A 19,310-nucleotide genomic window follows, 5' to 3' on the forward strand; every position below is an offset into this window, starting at 1 on the left:
ACAACTTTAATTTAAGGGTCAAGTTGCATAAACAGTGATTTTAATCCTTACCATAAACAATGTTTTGCCAGTACTTCTCTGTTATTTGATTGGTTGTAACTTTGCAACTAACTGAAAAGTCTAAAGACTCTAAAGACTAAAGAATCTCTTTCCGGATCAAATGCAGATTTGAATGCAGTGCATCAAAATATTAATAAAAGCATGTAAATCACAATCATTTATATTTTAGGTTGCGTGGGTTTTTGAATTGAGATCTCAATCTTTTAAAGATTTATTGTGCAGCTATACACTGAATGCATAAATGCTAAACAAGTAGTACAAAAAACACGTAACCTAAGAAAGCATTTAGGTGCCACCACAACAGGTTCCATCATTATTATAATCATTCATTCATTCATTCATTCATTCATTCATTCATTCATTCATTCATTCATTCATTCATTCAATCACTAACTCATTCATTAATTTTCCTTCAGCTTAGTCCCTTATTTTTCAGGGGTCGCCATAGCAGAATGAACTGACAGCTATTCCAGCAAATGATTTATTAGGTCAATCTGTGCTTTTGAAAATACTATTGGTTAGGTTTAGGAAAAGAGAAGGGTGGGTCAGTCAATTGGTCAGTCATTCAGTCAGTCAAACAGTCAGTCGACAACGGCCTCTGGTGGATTTACGTGAGAACAGCAGGCACGAATGGCACTCTTGAGAGAAATTTGAGATCTTAAAAAGCATACACAGCGGCCTCTAGTGGATTTGCGTATTTGGACGTATTTGGCAGACACCTGAAATGTATGTAGAGGTACAATTTCAGAAACTAAAATTAGTTCATAAATGCAATTTGACATGTATTGACATGTATATCATGGCATGGGAGGCAATCTCTCTGCAACTGTTACAAATTTAAGATTAATGTACAAGTAAAAAAACAAAAACGTTGTTGATCCACAGGTCATGTGCATGCCAAACCAGATCAACTGTTATCCGTTACACCCCTAATATCTGCAAAAAAAAATGGAGATTATAAGCTTTTCAAATGGTACCATATGTACAGTGGTCTGATAAATAATGTTGTAATCTTGTAAGCTATAATAAAACTCAAAAATGAAAAGTCAGTACTAGGCACTTTTTTATTTTTGATCCAAAACTTTTTTTTTTTTTGATTGTGTGTAACTCAATCCCTTGTTTGATACAAGATGCTATAAGACACTGGGAAAAAAGACATTCACCTCTATTATGTACAGTACATGTCGAAGCTCCACATTGTTCACTTTGTTGAAGTTAAAAAAAGGTTCCGTGTTGAGTTGAAGTTATGTAAACAGTTTATGCAAAATTAACATTTCCAATGAACAGCTTCTTTTTTGCATAAATATTTGCCAAAAAACACAGCGAGGAATCACATCACTGTCCATTCCAGATACACCAGATGAGACACCAGCATCCTTGCGATATCCAAATTGTCAGAAAGTCTACCCAAAATATAGAAAATAAAATAAATAAATCAAACTAAAAATGAGCAGAGAAAATAGGGAAAGCATTTGTAGTATTTATGAAAACATAATGGACAATAAAGATTTAACAAGAAATGAGATCACTGCCAGAAGCACTATGGAGATCCAGACATCTGAACTCACAGGTATTATCTATGAATTCATTTCATCACACAACATAAATGCACAAATGTAATCAATATTGACTTCCAATAAAGATTTGCTAAGGATGCAGCTGAAATGTGCTTTGATAAAGGATTAACAATATATCATCATGCTTGTTCATCTGCAGAAAGTGATAGTGGTAAGATGAGAAAGTACAGAGCAGCCATTGTGTGTTTGGTGCTGCTGTGTTTTCTTCTGCTGGCTGCAGCCACAGTGCTGAGTGTGATATTCACTCTAGACAGACAGCAACTGATATCCATGAATGAGAATCTGACTAGAGTCAATAATCAGCTAACATTGGAGAAAAATATTCTTCAGAAGAGTCTTAGTAAAATAGGTAAGTTTCATATTTTTAAAAAATATTATTAAGGTAATATGATTGTGTTATTCATTAACATCTGTGTGCAGTGTTGGGGAAAGTTACTCTTGAAAGTAATTCATTACACTATTGAGTTACTTGCCAAAAATTAACTAGTTGCAGTACTTTTTATGGAATAAGTAATGTATTACGTTACTTTCGAGTTACTTATGTGTTACTTTTTTGGCTTGATGTCTTTCAGAAATTGCAGGGTTTTATGTTCTTTCTTTTTTTTAATAGAGGTGTTATGCAATTAATAACACACTGTATAACCTTCATTTACCTGTTAAAAAACAATAATAAAAAAATTATTTAGGATAATGTTATTTTCGGAGAAATTCCTGATCCCAGAGCTGTATGTGTTGTATACACAGATTAGTAAAAGCTTAAAGCAATGCGCTTGCTACTTTTGTACTTTTTGTCTTATAAACAACCCAGGCTCATTCTGAAAATATACCTCTATATACATTTCTGGAGAGCACCAAATACGTCCCAGGAGCTACGTTTTTTTTTTTTGCAGTTTTTGTTTTTGCGAATCCACTAGAGGCCGCTGTGTATGCTTTTTGAGATCTCGAATTTCTCTTGCGAGTGCCATTCGCACCTGCTGTTCTCGTGTAAATTCACCAGAGGCTGCTGTTGACAAACTGTTTGACCCACTGACTGACCGATCGACTGACCCACCCTCCTCCTTCCCAAAACCCAACCAATTGTATTGATCGACCTGCCCACCCACTTCCCTAAACCCAACTAACAATTTTCAAAAGCAATCCAGAAAAAGAAAAGCCCTGTGAAAATCACTGTACATTTAGACAATTCCCTTTTCCTTCTTTGATGCGTACAAATTAATTAGTGAGTACTGTATGTGATTCAATGTGACTAGGATCAATTTAATTCAGCAATTTATTTTTAAAGCTAATCAATTAGCCTCCTAAACTCTGCGTACGTGGTACCGAGTCTATGACATAGTTTACTTCTACATTCCTTAAATTTTAAATGTCTGTACTGGCTCAATACTCCCATAAATGTTTTCATTCTCAGGTCTTTTTGAATGTCAAGCCAAAGCTTGCACACCTGTCTTTGGGAATTTTCCATTTCCTCTGTACAGTACCTCTCAAGCTCCATCAGGTTGGATGGGAAGCGACAGTGTACAGCCATTTTCAGATCTCTCTAGAGATGTTCAAAAGGATTTAGGTCTGGGCTCTGGCTGGGCAACTCAAGGACATTAACCAAGTTGTTGCGAAGCCACTCCATTGATATTTTGGCGGTATGCTTTGGGTCATTGTCTTGCTTGAAGATGAACCGTTGCCCCAGTCTGAAGTCAAGAGCACTCTGAAGCAGGTTTTCATTCAGGATGTCTCTGTACATTGCTGCATTCATCGTTCCCTCTTTCCTGACTAGTCTTCCAGTTTCTACTCCTGAAAAACATCCCCACAGCATAATGCTGCCACTACCATGCTTCACTGTAGGGATGGTATTAGCCTGGTGATGAGCGGTGCCTGGTTTTCTCCAAACGTAACGCCTGACGTTCACTCCAAAGAGTTCAACTTTAATCTCTACAGACCAGAGAATTTTGCTTCTTATTGTCTAAGAGTCCTTCAGATGCCTTTTGGCAAATTCCAGGTGGGCTGCTATGTGCCCTTTACTAAGGAGTGGCTTTCGTCTGGCTACTCTACCATACAGGCCTGATTGATGGATTGCTGCACAGATGGTTGTCCTTCTCCTCTCTCCACAGAAGAACGCTTGAGCTCAGACAGAGTGACCACCAGGTTATTGGTCACCTCCCTGACTAAGGCCCTTCTCCCACCGATCACTCAACTTAGATGGCCAGCCAGTTCTAGGAAGAGTCCTGGTGGTTCCAAACATCTTCCACTTACGGATGATGGAGGCCACTTATTGGAACTTTTAAAATTTTTCTGTAACCTTCTCCGGCCTTGTGCCTTGAGACAATCCTGTCTCGGAGGTCTAGAGACAATTCCTTTGTCTTCATGCTTAGTTTGTGCTTTGACATGCACTGTCAACCCTCGGACCTTATAAAGACAGGTGTATGCCTTTTCAAATCATGTCCAATCAACTGAATTTACCACAGGTGAATTCTAATTAAGCTGCTGAAACATCTCAATAATGATAAGTGGAAACAGAATGTACCTGAGCTCAATTTAGAGCTTCACAGCAAAGGCTGTGAATACTTATGTACATTCAAAAATTTCCAAAAATCTTTTATCACATTTTCATTATGGGGTATTGTGTGTAGAATGTTGAGGAAATTTTGAAATAAGGCTGTAACATTAAAGAAATATGTAAAAGGTTAAGCGCTATGAATGCTTTCCGGATGCACTATAGACCACACAGAACCTAAAAGGTAAACTTTCAAATTTGAGTTTACAAACAAAAAGCATCTCTTTTTTGAAGGGGTTTATCATAACATAGACAATGATTATTTTAATCACTTTCAACAATGTTTTAGGAAATTCAAAGTGTTTTCTTTAAAATGATACCAAACTTTTGCACTTACACTTCTGCATTTGTATTTAAGAAGCTTTTGAAATTGTTTGGCAAAATCCATGCGGAAACCCCAAAACAGATCTTGACTTTTAAAAAGTAACTCACATTACATTTTTTTAAAAGTGACTCAAATATTATTACTTTAATTTGTAAAGTATTGTGTTACTCTACTTGTTACTTAGAAAGTTAACCCTGGCCAACACTGTCTGTGTGACAGGTGCAATTCTAGTGAACATTCGATTTTTGAAGCATGAACAGTGTAAAGACAATAACATACAGTAATTATAAAACTTAATGTGTGTTAAGCATGAACCATAAATAATTTAATACAACTAAGGAATTTACCTGATTTAAGTACAAACACTAATATGATATTGTTTAAGGTTGACTTTTTGTGTAGAAGTGTTGTGATTAAGGCTTTATTTAAAACAAAGTTACAATCCAAGAATGTCAATCATGTATTGCAAAGTAAAAAAATTAAAAGACAGCACTAAAATGTCTAACTAACTAAAAGTCAACTGACTAGAAAAATGAACATGTGAGTATACAAGTAAACATAAAACAACATTTTTAAGAACTAACATGATTGAATCTGGTAAGATTATGACCACCAGGGGGCAATAAACATGTTTTGGCTTCCCTATTTAAGGCACACCTGGATAAAAAATGAATAGTTTGGAGGAGGATGAAATAATTTTATACATAATAAAAATACCTGAACTGTTTGTTTACAGATGGATGGATTTTCTATCAGTCCAGTTTTTATTTAGTTTCATCTGAGAAGAAGAGCTGGAATGAGAGCAGAACATACTGTAAAGACAAAGGAACAGATCTGTTGATTGTGAACAACCTAGAGGAACAAGTGAGTGAGAGAGATTGTGCGTGTGTGTACTGATTTATCCCAGTCAGTATAAAAAAACTATGAAATGCCCCATCAATTAACAGAAAACTAAAATGTATGTGTGTGGTTAAGCTATAAAATGAAAGACAGTGTGGTAACTGTTGTTAAACTGTTTCTGCTTTTCAGAGTTTTTTAAGGGCCATTTCTTATGTTTCGTACTTCTGGATTGGTCTGTCTGACCAAGAAGTAGAAGGCAAATGGATATGGGTTGATGGTAGCAGCCCGTCCTTTGGGTGAGAAAATGAGTTGATCATGAATTGTTCTCAAAATCAGTATCTTAAAACAAGAGAAGCAGCACTGAACATCTAATGTTGATCTGCAGGTTCAACAACTGGGCATCTGGAGAACCTAATAGCAATGCGGGAAATGAAGACTGTGCTCTAGTTTATCCATCGGGATGGGCTGATTACCCATGTAATTTTACTTTTAATTGGATCTGTGAAGAGACTATTTTTATTTAGTGCATTATGAACATCTGTAGGTCTGTCAAATTTTCAGTTCTTAGTCCTTTTGAAGGTCACTTATTTGTCTGTTAAAAAAACAACACACACACACACACACGCACGCAAGCACGCACGCACGCACACACACACACACACACACACACACACACACACACACACACACACACACACACACACACACACACACACACACACACACACACACACACACACACACGCACAGGTGAAATACAACAGGAACATTTCCATGATTGAGAAATATCACTTTTACACTGATCCAATGTACAGTGCTCAGCATATATAAGTACACCAGCCAAATCTGGAGCTTATCTAACAAAATATTTTACAATAATGGTCCAAGAACTTGTACACCCAAATTTATATGTTATAAAAAATATTAAATACAAATTAAAAAAAGAGGAAAACTTGTTTGGCTACTAAAATATTACTTTAACAAATATATCTGTTTAATAAATTTGTTTTGTTTAAATTCACCAATATACATTGCCTATATTCACTGAGAAATAGAGAAAAATATTCATTTTCAAAATGGGGTGTACTCGATTATGCTGAACACTGTATATAGCCGAGTTCCTACACTAGCATATTAACTGACATCATATAAATAAATTAAGATTGTTTCTACATAATGTGATCTTGATGGAGCATCTCACACCAACATAATAATCCAGCAATGACATCAATGTGAAATGCTGTCAAACAAACATGCATGGAAAAAAGTTTGGATTGCTCAGAGTGAGCACCATATCACCGCACTTAATAAATATTCAGTGTATTTGAATTTTGCAATGTCATTTTTTGTTACTTTTTTTATTTTTACATTTTTTTTACTTAACTGGTGTTTTTTTCCATTGCATATACTTTTTTTTTAAATATAAATATTGATATTAAAGTTGATATGAAATATATGTATACTGTATATTTCTGTTTCTTGTTTTTATGTGTATATAGTGTTTGTAATGAATGAACTTTTCTTTTTTTTGTTTTTTTAAGTTGCCCTCGTGGGAGGCAAATGTTCAAACTAATGATACAATTCCATTTGTAAAAATTAGCTTCTCGTTCTTATCATTATTGGACATGTGAAATATTCTGCCACAGAGGGTGCCGATGGTGATTCGGTGAACAGTAATAAACACAACAAACTGGCATTCAAATCTTCCTCAATTTTATTTTTATCAATGGCCATCTTCCAAAAATCGCTTCTCCAAGAACAGAATCATGCACCACCTACATTTAATTCTCATTTCAGTAACATTAGTTACAAGTGGATGCATGTCAAAATTGGGGAAAAATGACCAACTTCTGTTTCATGCCGACTTTAACATTCACTTTCACTTGTTTTAGTGTTTTATCACTTTATATGATATTCATTGAAGCCAAGCAATTTCATTTTTTTTATTTTATTGTTGATGTAAAAAAATATATGAATATATATATTATAAGTATAATAAAACAGTTATTCATCTATGGGGCAGTGTGACTTTATTTAAGTTTTAAAATGCATGCAATCATTATTACAAATAAACTGATTAATGATGATTTATTAGTGTTCAGGAACTAAACTGGCTATTTAAACCATGCAAAAAAATATTTGAATGGAAAACTCCATATGCAAATCACATATAAAAGTGTGACTGGAAATGTCAGTATACACTATAGATGAGTTACCAAAGAATAGAGCTGTACGATTCTAAATAAAAGAGTAATGCCAACTTTCTGACAGTTTCTGCAAACATTTACAATTTTTATAAATACTGTATTATTAAAATAATTTAAAGAGTTCCCATTTCATTACCAGTGTTGAGGGTAACGAATTACAAGTAACGTAAGTTATGTAATATTATTACTTTTCTAAGTAACAAGTAAAGTAATGCATTACTTTTAAAATTTAAGTAATAATATTCAAGTTACTTAAAAAAATGGAACTTGTGATACTTTTTAGATTAATTAATTTACTTTTAAAAAGTTATTTGCTGAATTAAAATTAGTGTAATGAATGAGAATGAGCTCAGACGAAAACAGACAGAAACCAAGATGTCAGAGCCTTACATTTCTGTGATGGAAGTATTCTCATTATTTTGAAGTATCTTCATTATTCCCATTATATTTGAATGGACAGTGATTTTACTTAACTAATAAGACAAAAATACAAAAGTAGCAAACACATTGCTTTCAACTTTCATGTATATATGGTATGTATAGCATCAGGAAGTTCTCAGAAGGTAACATTATTCTAATTTTTTTTTTAATTATTATTATTATTTTTTTAAGGTTAATGAAGGTGTAAGTTATAAAGTATGTCATTAAATGCAGAGCTCCTTTATTAAAAAAATAAATAAATAAAAAATCAGAGAGGTATAAAAAAAGTACCTCAAAAGTAACTTAAAAGTAATGTAACACATTACTTACCATAAAAAGTAATCAAATGACACAACTAGTTACTTTTTGGGGGAGTAACTCAATATGTAATGCATTACTTTTAAAAGTAATTTTCCCCAACACTGTACATTACTGATTGAATCAACAGTTTTGAAAATAGTGACATCTTAAAAACACTATTTATTTAGAAGAAAATCCCATTACTATGCATTGCTCCTTGATGTGTTCGCAACCACGTATTGAATCTTAATTGTATTGGCTTCATTAACTGTTTGATGACAGCATCAGCACTTGTGTTGTAATTGTGGTTTGAATAAACAGCTCCATACAGCATGTGTTGTGATTTGTCAGCAGGAAATAATGACGAAAGGTGTACAGAATAATTAATAATGGCGAAAGACATACTGGCACCATGTCTACTGCCTTCAGGAAGTGACTTCAGGAAGTTGCAGAACATCAACCGTGTGTACTGCAGCTGTCTGTTCTTCTAAACATCTAGCAAATGAGTAAAAAACTTGGTTATTTAAGATGTTGAAGAAATGTAGAGGAATGTTTCATTAACTCTTCTTTTATGTTACTTTGAAGAATATGCTGTATACTAAAATACCAAACACTAAAACATGACTAAAATAGAAGTGTTTCCTGTTATAATTTAACAAGTTGTCAGCCTATTAGTTTACCATACATGCAGAACAGCATCATAAAGTAGTTTTAAGAATTTAACACTACTTTAGGATGTAATACATTTTTTTACAAATAATTTACACGCATGCTTTTCTCTTCTACATAATTTGCCTTTATTAAAACGGCATCTGAAAAACTGTACTCTGATTGGCCTGTTGGGACATTCCAAGGTCTGAATTGTTTTCTGATATTGTATCATGTAATCTGAACGCTTCAGTTGGTCCATATATTATGCAGCAAATGAAGATATCTGATCCATTGCTAATTTCACGTGTTTGATTCACTCTATTGTTTCATACAAACACAGTTGGTGCCATCTTACACTTAACTTATCGACTGAATTAAAATAACTTGTTGTATGTGTTCGTTTCCATGATCTACGTGGTTTTTCCCCGCCGTGCTCTCCGGGCTGATACAGCAAAGCTGTTGGTATGCAGCAAGCATTTTTGTTGGGAGAGCTGTACGAGAATTAGATAATGGCGGAATTTTTATTTTATCGGTTGAGTTTGTTACCATTCAGACACATCGCCTATCCGGGCTGCTGTGTTTGCCTATGTCTAAAATCATACAGATTAGCGGCAGGGCTAATGGTTGAAATAGATAGGGCAAGAGACCTGCTGCACTGCTATCCACTGTTCCTGCATTGAGGACCCGGGGATTGAGGAAGAGAGAATTCTTCATCATGTATAGTGTTTATATAAACATGATATTCTTATGATTATCAATTTGGTATAACAAATTGTGGATATGTGTACATGAAATTATGAATAACATATGTAGCAGGCCATTATATTAATCACTATTTATTTCTTTGCATTTTAACTTTGTAAACTATAAAATCATGGGTCTCCTCACAGTTTGTGTCTCATTTTGTGAGCCAACTGACAGTTGTTCCCTCCCCTCTTTCGCCCCCTGCTCTGCTGGCCATGCTTACTCCTCCCTCTGCTTGCATGATGCTCCACGCCCATCATGAAGCATTTTTTGAAAAACATCTGAGGTAGACTTGAACGGAAAGAGGGGGGTTTCATGACCCTTTAAGGAATTATACTACATTGTGAGAGGTTTGTACATGATAAAAGAATGGCATAAAAACCATAGTAATAAAGGTGTATTCACAAACAACACAATAAATCAAGAAACTATGAAAGCATATGTAGTATAAAAGCATATTTCAATGATGTATGAAAGCATACAGTTCAATGTGCCATACCGTAAAACAATCCAAAACAATCAGTCTATAGGTCTGGGTATGCTGGGTATATCTTATTTTGGTGAGACCCAGAAATTAATTCGGCATGACTCTCATTTTCAAAGAGTGTATTAAGTAATAATGGTGAAAGACATGTGTTGAGGAAGTGATTTCAGAAAGCTGAGGAGCACCAACGATGTTTGCTGTTGTTGTGTGTTCTTCTAAACATCTTAAAAATAAAAGTCTGCATGTTATTCCAAATGGTGATCGCCTAAACACTGCAGGGTTTCAATATACAAATATTGCTGTTAAAATTTAGACACAAAATTATAGACATAAAGTGCATGATTTGAATTATATTGCTTAAAATGTTAATATTCGAATGTTAAAAATGAAAACTATTAAGCTTAGAAAAAGTTTTTATAGAAGTTCATTGAATTACTTTCTTGATTGTTCAAATCGTAAAGTACTGTATGTGTCATATCATTTCACACCCTGACCACAGGTTTGGCAAACAGTGTTAAAAGAAGAAGTGCCAGCTTCTTTAATACACTTCTACACAGGAACAATGATCAAAACAGTTTCCAGCTTTGAGAGCAGAAATGTCTGATGATATTTATAACAATGTGACCAAGACTGGGTCTGAGAGAATGAACAGAGAGCGAGTGGAGATGACGGTGGATATCTATGAGAGTGCAGACTGTGTTGGAGATCATGACTTCAGGACAGAGTCAAACACACAACAACCACTTCAAAATACAGGTAATCACTTTAATTTCTTTGATAACAATGTTAATGGTTTGCTTTCGCGGTCACATATCCGCATACTGTATATGAATAGTTTAGTGTAAGAATCAGAGAGTGACTACAGAAGCTGTCTCATTTCAGAGACTGCATTGTCTTAAGGATGTATTGGAAGTGTGCTCCGTCATCATCTTACTTAAAAAAAGTAAAGTCTCCTTCAAATGCAGCCTCAAAATGCCCTCTTCGTTTCCTAAATAATGAAGAACACAACCCTTGAATCATTTGTGGTATTAAACAACCCAAGATTTATTGTGAGCTGATAAAAGCAGGACGTTTTTAAAATAAAACTTTGGATTGCAGTTTTAAATGTATGAATCAGGTTTTATTTTAATTTGAGTTCTATTCGCATGTTATAAAAACAAAAAGTGTATGAAATGTCTAACTAAAAAGTGACAGATTTACCATTTTATGTGTGCATATATGAATCAAAGATAATATACAGTATTTCCAATTTTCTACACATTGTTTTGCCTTCAGATCCCTTAATATGCTGTTTTAAAATCACTTTTAAAAAAAGTCATTACACATTTTATTACGCTTCTTAACGGCAGCTGTTACAGTTGCTTGGTGGCGAGACCTTTCCTCTGTAGGCTAGATTGTCTCATTTCAAAACGCTCAGTTCGGCCTGTGTGGATTTCGAAGGACTCACCTTTAAAGTTTACATCCTTCAGAGAATGCAGCCTCTGAAATGAAATAAGGCTAATGAGTTTGTTTATTTTTTGAATTTACTATTTTTTGTGATATGTGCTTATTTTATCGTCCATTTTAACTAAGCTACATCTAGAGTAACCACACAACCACAATGGGTTTAGTGAGACTTTTCTGTTTGCATGTGAACAGATACAGGATGTCACATGGTCTTATATGTTGGCATGTTTGCCACACATTAGCTTCAATTGCTAATATTAGCGACTCAACAGCACAGAACTAGAGAGTAGAAACAAAGACCGCATTAATTCATTATTTATAGATGACCAGAGAAATAGAAATGTCTCAGCCTATTTATGGCAACATAAACACTGATTCAAAACAGAAGATGAACAGGTCCTCTCATAGAAATCAAACAGGTACAAATACAAACACACTTTCATTTTTGTCGGATAAAGAAACATTTACATTATATTCATGTCTGTCATCTCTAGGAAGTGATTCAGTGAAGACTAGATGCTCCAGAGCAGCTCCAGTGTGTTTGGTGCTGTTGTGTTTCTTTCTGCTGATTGCAGTTATAGTGCTGAGTGTATTCATCTATACAAACAACACAAACTACACTAAAGAGAGACGCCAGCTAATAACTAACATCACCAACCTCACAGGAGCCAAAGACGAGCTGACAAACCTTCTGAAGGAAAGAGATCAACTAATAAAGCAACTTCAGATTTGTTGTAAAGAAGGTAAATGACTTTAATCTGCAGGTACAGCAAATTTACACTACTTGTAGACTTGCAATGCTTTAGTGTATAGTCTATATAAGTGTACTTCATCTACTGTACGTAACAACTGTGTGATTGTAAATGGGACTAATATACTAATAGCTGAACTTGTTTTGTTAACAGCTGTATGGTTTTACTATCAATCCAGTTTTTACTACTTGTCCAATGAGACAAAGAGCTGGACTGAGAGCAGAAGATACTGTAGAGACAGAGGAGCAGATCTGATCATCATAAACAACAAACAGGAACAAGTGAGTGACCGATTGTGTGTGTTTGTGGTGCTTAGAAAAGGATAAAAAGTGAATATTGTCTGTTGATTAAATAAAGGTTGCATTGTTTCATTTGCTCAGGATTTTATTATGAATATCACTGGTAACAATGAATTCTGGATTGGTGTGACTGACAGTGAAAAAGAGGGAATATGGAAATGGGTTGATGGCAGTAAACTGACCTCCAGGTGAGAAATCACTGAACGAAACTGATTATGATGTAATACATGATTCTTCACGACCCGTATCATATCACACAGCAGCACTGAACACCTAATGTTGATCTGTTCATGCAGGTTCTGGGCTTCCTATGGATCAATAACTGAGCCCAATGGAGAGACAAAAGAGAACTGTGCTGTGACCCATTTAAAAAAGCATCCTGAGTTAAAGGGATGGCTTGATATTACATGTAATAGTGCTCATCAATGGATTTGTGAGAAGAATATTTGACCAGTTACCATTTAAGCAACAAAAATGTTTTGTTTCAATGTTAAGTTTAAAATCACAATGTTAACCCTAATAAAGTGCACCTGAAAATATTATCTAAAGTCTTCAGGATCATTAAAGGAGGGGTTTGCAAACCATAGATGACACTGACCCCTAACAATTATCAACCTCATGTGAGAAACAACAATCCTATGCACAAGGCTATGTAGCACTTTAAACATATCTTTGGTCAGTCCTATTTTATAGAGGATTGACATTTTCTAAAAATGATCCCCATTAATCGCAGATCTGTATAATACACTGCAACTCTAATATCACATCTGAAGCAAAATAACTTCTATAATACTGTTGTAGTGTTCATCATTTTGCCAGGCTTATTGTTTTGTACACTGGATTGGATTACAAAATAAAAGTAGTTTACAGCTCTTGGCATTAATTAAAGTGTTTATTTGGTGACAACCCACATAAACAGTGAAATGACTGTTTATTAACACTTTGTTATGCTGAAATATGTCTGAAGTTGGCTCAAAACCAATAGTTAGGAACTGTTTTATTTTTGTAAGAACAATAGAGATTATTTTGATTAAAAAACTACTAAATTTGAGGTGCATTACTTAATTACTTCAAAAGTCTGTAAAGTGTCAAAAGCTTTACCCTATGGTGTCATTGTGCAATACACCTCACATAAATTGGGACTTTACACACTGACGTCAGATCACTTCTGTTCTGTTGTTCTCATTGCAAAAACAAGCATAAACAAAAAGGCAATAAAAACACATGTTTAGCACTATAAAGGTGCATATTATGATCAATAAATAGAAATGAAAACTAAATATATAAATAAATTAAGATAAAGTAAGATGACTTTTCCACATGAATAATTTTACTGTGCTTATTTTATCAACCATTTTAACTATTAAGCTACATCTACAGTAACCACACAACCACAATGGAGACCTTTAGTGAGACTTTTCTGTATTCACGTGAACAGATACAGGATGTCACATGGTCTTGTATGTTGGCATGTTTGCCACACATTAGCTTCAAATGCTAAAATTAGAGACTCAATAGCACAGAACTAGAGAGTAGAAACAAAGACCGCATTAATCCATTATTTAAAGATGACCAGAGGAATAGAAATGTCTCAGCCTATTTATGGCAATATACTTGTAAACACTGATTCAACACCGAAGATGGACAGATGCTCTCTCAGAAATGAAACAGGTACAAATACAAACACAAATGCACTATTAGATTTTGATGTATTTGGCTTTTAAACCAACTACAAACCAGCTGTTTATTGGCTTGTACACCTATAGTTTGAAGGGGCTCATGCACTGGGTCATTACATTTGTATGAGTGCACCGCAACATATTATTAAAATACATAAACGCTTTTGATTTTGTCTGATTAAAAAAAAAAAAAAAAAACATTTATATGAATGTCTGCCATCTTCAGGAAGTGATTCAGTGAAGAAGAGAAACTCCAGAGCAGCTCTAGTGTGTTTGGTGTTGCTGTGTTTCCTTCTGCTGACTGCAGTCATAATGCTGAGTGTCTTCAACTATACAAACAACACAAACTATACTGAAGAGAGACGCCAGCTAATAACCAACATCGCCAACATCACAGAAGACAAAGACAAGCTACTAACCATCATTACCAACATCACAGAAGACAAAGACAAGCTTATAACCAACATCATCAACCTCACAGAAGACAGAGATGAGCTAGTCAACAAGATTACTTGGTTTACAAAAGTGAGAGATGAGCTAAAAATAGAGAACACAAACCTTCTAAAGGAAAGAGACCAACTAATAAAGCAACTTCAGTTTTTTGGTCAAGAAGGTAAATGACTTTAACCTGCAGGTGCAGCAAATTGGGGTAAATGGTAAATGGGGCAACAAAAGTAATAGCTGGGCTTCTTCTCTTAACAGCTTACTATCAATCCAGTCTTTACTACTTGTCCAGTGAGAAGAAGAGCTGGACTGAGAGTAGAAGAGACTGTAAAGACAGAGGAGCAGATCTGATCATCATAAACAACCAACGGGAACAAGTGAGTGAGAGATTGTGTGTGTGTGTGTGTGTGTGTGTGTGTGTGTGTGTGTGTGTGCGTGCGTGCGTGCGTGCGTGCGTGCGTGCGTGCGTGCGTGCGTGCGTGCGTGCGTGTTTAGAAGCTAAGTGAGATATGGTCAGATGAAATGTGTACTGTATATTGTCTGTTGATTAAATAAATGTTGCATTGTTTCATCTGTTCAGGATTTTATTATGAATATCACTAGTAACAATGAATTCTGGATTGGTGTGACTGACAGTGATGAAGAGGGAATATGGAAATGGGTTGATGGCAGTAATCTGACCTCTAGGTGAGAAATCATATAACTGATCTGGTTTATGATCTAATAAATGATTCTTATGGCCAGCATCATATCAGTCACCTGCACTGAACACCTAATGTTGATCTGTTCATGCAGGTTCTGGGCTTCCTATGGATCAATAACTGAGCCCAATGGACAGACAAAAGAGAACTGTGTTGTGACTCATTTAAAAAAGCACCCTTATTTAATAGGATGGCTTGATGTAACATGTGCTGGAGCTCACCAATGGATCTGTGAGAAGAATATTTTACCAGTTACCGTTTAAGCAACAAAAATTTTCAGTTTTTAATTTTAAGTTTAAAATTACAATGCCAACCCAAACAAAGTAATATTCAAAAAATGTTATCCAAATTCTTCAGGATCGCTAAAGTAGGGGTTTTCAAACTTTAGATGACACTGACCCCTAACAATGATCAACCTTGTGTGAGGTACACCATTCTAAAAAGTAAACTTAGCCTATATGTAGCACTTTATAGATATCTTTGGTTAGTCCTGATATTGAGAGGCTTGGCATTTTCATGCATTGTAAAACCCAAAAAGTTAAGGTAACTCAAACCATTTGAGGAAACGATTGCAACAAACCATTTAAGTTCAAAAACGAATCCTAATGAGTACTGTGAAATTAATCCATTTGAGAAAATGAAGCAACTTGAGCACAGTAAAACCCGATAAATGAAGAGAACTCAAACCAACTGAGTACTGTAAAACCCAATAAGTTAAGGCAACTCAAACCGTTTGAGGAAACTGATTGCAACAAACCATTTGAGTTAAAAACTAATCTATACTATTTATATTTATACAAATTATTAGTATATTGCTTTAATGTTGATACATTATCAGAGTTAAAAAATGATTCAGTCAAATTAAATTCCAAAAGGATAATGAAGTAACACTTTACAATAAAGTCTCATAAGTAAATGTTAGGTAATGAATTAAAATCAACAGTGAGAAGAAGAAAAAAATATTTATTACATCTATTTTGTTATATTAGTAAAAAAACAAACTTAAATAAAAACTTACTTTTATTATTTATTTTTTAATTTAATAATGTAATTATGACTACAATTTTAACATGTTATTAGATTTAAACTAAGAAATTAACATCCGATAATGTTAATGAAAGCTTTTATAGTTTTCATTATAATTTAATTAACTTATGTTAATGTACAATAACCCTGTAAATAGTCACAGAATTTTCAAGCAATATTTCAGCATGTAGTCAGTAGTAGGTGAAAATGTTCATATTTTAACTATTAAGCTAATTAAGTGCAATGTACAAGTACAATGCTTTTACAATGTAGATTGTGTCAAAGCAGCTTCACATAGAAGATTACAGTGAATTGAAACAGAGTTAGTCCATCATATCTTGAATTATTGAATACCTGCTGTATCAAAGGTTTTGAGTTGGTGGAGGAATGTTAAAAGTCTTTAGACAAACTGACAGACAGTTTTATCAACCTTATGCATGCTTCTTTTTTCCTGTCATATGCTGATAGTAGTTCCAACCACCAGCCACCAACCACCACCGACTGGCAAGATCAAATGTCAAAAAAGAAGACATAAGCATTAAACACATTATTTTTCTTAAGCTTAAAATATTATTAAATTTCAATTAAAGGCAACCTATTATGCAAAAATCATTTTCATTAGGGGTTAAAACACAGTTGTATGGCAACAATCTGTGAATATAACCAGCTTCTAATAGTAAAAATATATACATTTTATTTTTTATATTTACACTTCATAAAAACAGTCAGCAGAAACACTTTGATTGACATTCTCCATTTGTACGTGTCATCAGAGGGGGGAAAGCCCACCCATTAGTGACGATCACTCCCTCATTAGCATAAGATGTTAGTCTTGTTTTTGAATCTCATTTGAATTTAAAGCAACAGTCACCAAAACAACACAAATAGGATTAAGGCCTAAAAGGGGCAGTTTCAAAAAGTTACAAAACATTATTTGTGGGGCATTTTGAGCTGAAACTTCACATACTGTACACACTATAGAGACACCAGAGACTTATTGTACATCTTGTAAAAAAATGTAATAGGCCTGACTGAGCACATGTACAGTATGAACGTATTGGCTATTTTTTTTCATAGTAATAAAGAACTTAGCAGTAAAGCCTGCTCACACAACACAATGAAATCCTCAGTCATTTATATAGGTGTATTCATAAAGGTCTTGTTTGGAAAGATTGTTTCGGAAAGGGTTATATTGCACCAATAGCATGGTAAACTTAGCCAAAGAGGGGACTTAGCTTCAGAAAAAAAATAAAACAAGAGCTAAAGCATTTTAAAATTATCCATTGGGTTGTCCATCCAATTTGATGGATGATATAAGTGGAATAATAAAGCATAAACTGTGTGCTTTGACCAATGAGATGAGCGCTTTGTTGCATGTGACATGTTTGGTTCATTTAGAAATACTGCCATGTGAATGTAAACCAAACCATGAAATAATTGCAATGTTAAAACTGTTTTAATCCATCAGACAGATTTTAATAAATGAGGAATTCATTTCAATTCTCTATATGAGAAATAAAACAGACTCCTGTTTATTTAGAGTCTTTTGGCCAACTTATTTCCTCTTTCGGGCATTTTACAAGTCAGGCTCATTCTGAATACGCACTTCTAAATACATCCCAGGAACAATAATTATTTATTATTTTTTGCAGTTTTTGTTTTCGCAAATCCACCAGAGGCTGCTGTGTACTCTTTTTGAGATCTCAAAAATCTCTCGAGTGCCATTCACGCCTGCTGTTCTCACATAAATCCACAAGAGGCCGCTGTCGACTGACTGACCAATCGAATGACCCACCCTGCACCTTCACTAAACCCAACCAATATTGTTTTCAAAAGCACAGGTTGACCCGCCCACCTACTTCCCTAAACCAAACCAACAATTTTAAAAAGCAATCCAAAAAAGAAAAGCCCTCACCTGAATTTTACTACGTTTTCAGATTTGACTACATTCCCACCACTATATTTATTATATTTTTTGGATTCTGTTTTTGTCTTGCCCGCTTTCTGGAATCGCTCTTTACTGGACTCAAACCCCATCGTCGTGGTCAACTCCACTCTGCGTCTCAAAGTTCAGTCACTTTACGAATAAGATGATGTAGTTACAGTGTAACAATTTATTTAACTACAGAATAATATCCATTAATTACATGTACTTACTATATGGTTGTGTTAGAATGTGGGTTAGGATTAGAGTTGGTTACATGTATTTATGCATATGTCATTGTAATTACTATAAAGTGGATGGAACGTGTAACTATGTCACCCTAAAATGTTACCATTGAATATGCAGGCATTGCATGAGAAAAAAAAAATACATTTTTGTGAGAGATACGCAAAATAAGTTGAGTAAATTAAAAAGTACACTCAACATTTGGTCATTAATGGGGTATTCTTGAAAGAGAGCTGTTTTAACCCAGACCACAAAACAAGTTGTCTTAGTGGAAAAGATTTGACATAATACAGTAAGACGCCAGAAACGTTAAACCCGATGTCCTGACTCTCTGGGGTCCCTAAAAATCCCAGGATGTCCTATGAAAAAGAGTAGGGGTTTAATCCTGGCATCCTGGCCAAATTTGCTCACTGCCCTCTGTCCATCATGGCCTCCTAACCATCCCAATATCATAAATGGCTTCATTACTGTCTCCTCTCCACCAATCAGCTGGTGTGTGGTCTGGTGCAATATGGCTGCCATTGCATCATCCAGGTGGTGGTGGTGGATGAGGAGATTCCCCCCAAAAATGTGTAAAGAGCTTTGAGTGTCCAGAAAATTGCTATATAATTGTAAGGAAGTATTATTATTACTATTATAA

At 34.7% G+C, this 19,310-nt stretch overlaps 4 protein-coding genes across 8 annotated transcripts in view; 3 read left to right on the top strand and 1 right to left on the bottom strand.

The window, feature by feature from the left end:
• cadm2a (cell adhesion molecule 2a) overlaps nucleotides 1-19,310 on the bottom strand; it is a 660,886-nt gene that overhangs the window by 257,625 nt on the left and 383,951 nt on the right. The window lies entirely within an intron of this gene.
• On the top strand, nucleotides 1,425-6,713 carry LOC130236011 (CD209 antigen-like protein E). The gene is made up of 5 exons (XM_056466546.1): nucleotides 1,425-1,630; nucleotides 1,777-1,986; nucleotides 5,244-5,371; nucleotides 5,537-5,643; nucleotides 5,733-6,713. Exons 1-5 carry the CDS (start codon nucleotides 1,507-1,509, stop codon nucleotides 5,869-5,871), a joined length of 708 nt encoding a protein of 235 aa, XP_056322521.1. The 5' UTR covers nucleotides 1,425-1,506; the 3' UTR covers nucleotides 5,872-6,713.
• LOC130236009 (hepatic lectin-like) lies at nucleotides 10,717-13,483 on the top strand. Its single transcript, XM_056466544.1, has 5 exons — nucleotides 10,717-10,909; nucleotides 12,094-12,342; nucleotides 12,505-12,632; nucleotides 12,732-12,838; nucleotides 12,947-13,483. Exons 1-5 carry the CDS (start codon nucleotides 10,750-10,752, stop codon nucleotides 13,098-13,100), a joined length of 798 nt encoding a protein of 265 aa, XP_056322519.1. The 5' UTR covers nucleotides 10,717-10,749; the 3' UTR covers nucleotides 13,101-13,483.
• zmp:0000000937 (CD209 antigen-like protein E) lies at nucleotides 14,241-16,326 on the top strand. The gene is made up of 5 exons (XM_056466541.1): nucleotides 14,241-14,321; nucleotides 14,556-14,942; nucleotides 15,032-15,150; nucleotides 15,354-15,460; nucleotides 15,569-16,326. The coding sequence occupies exons 1-5, from the start codon at nucleotides 14,291-14,293 to the stop codon at nucleotides 15,735-15,737; spliced, it is 813 nt and encodes a 270-aa protein (XP_056322516.1). The 5' UTR covers nucleotides 14,241-14,290; the 3' UTR covers nucleotides 15,738-16,326.

Source organism: Danio aesculapii, chromosome 10 (genome assembly GCF_903798145.1).
Source record: "Danio aesculapii chromosome 10, fDanAes4.1, whole genome shotgun sequence".
Classification (NCBI taxonomy): Eukaryota; Metazoa; Chordata; class Actinopteri; order Cypriniformes; family Danionidae; genus Danio; species Danio aesculapii.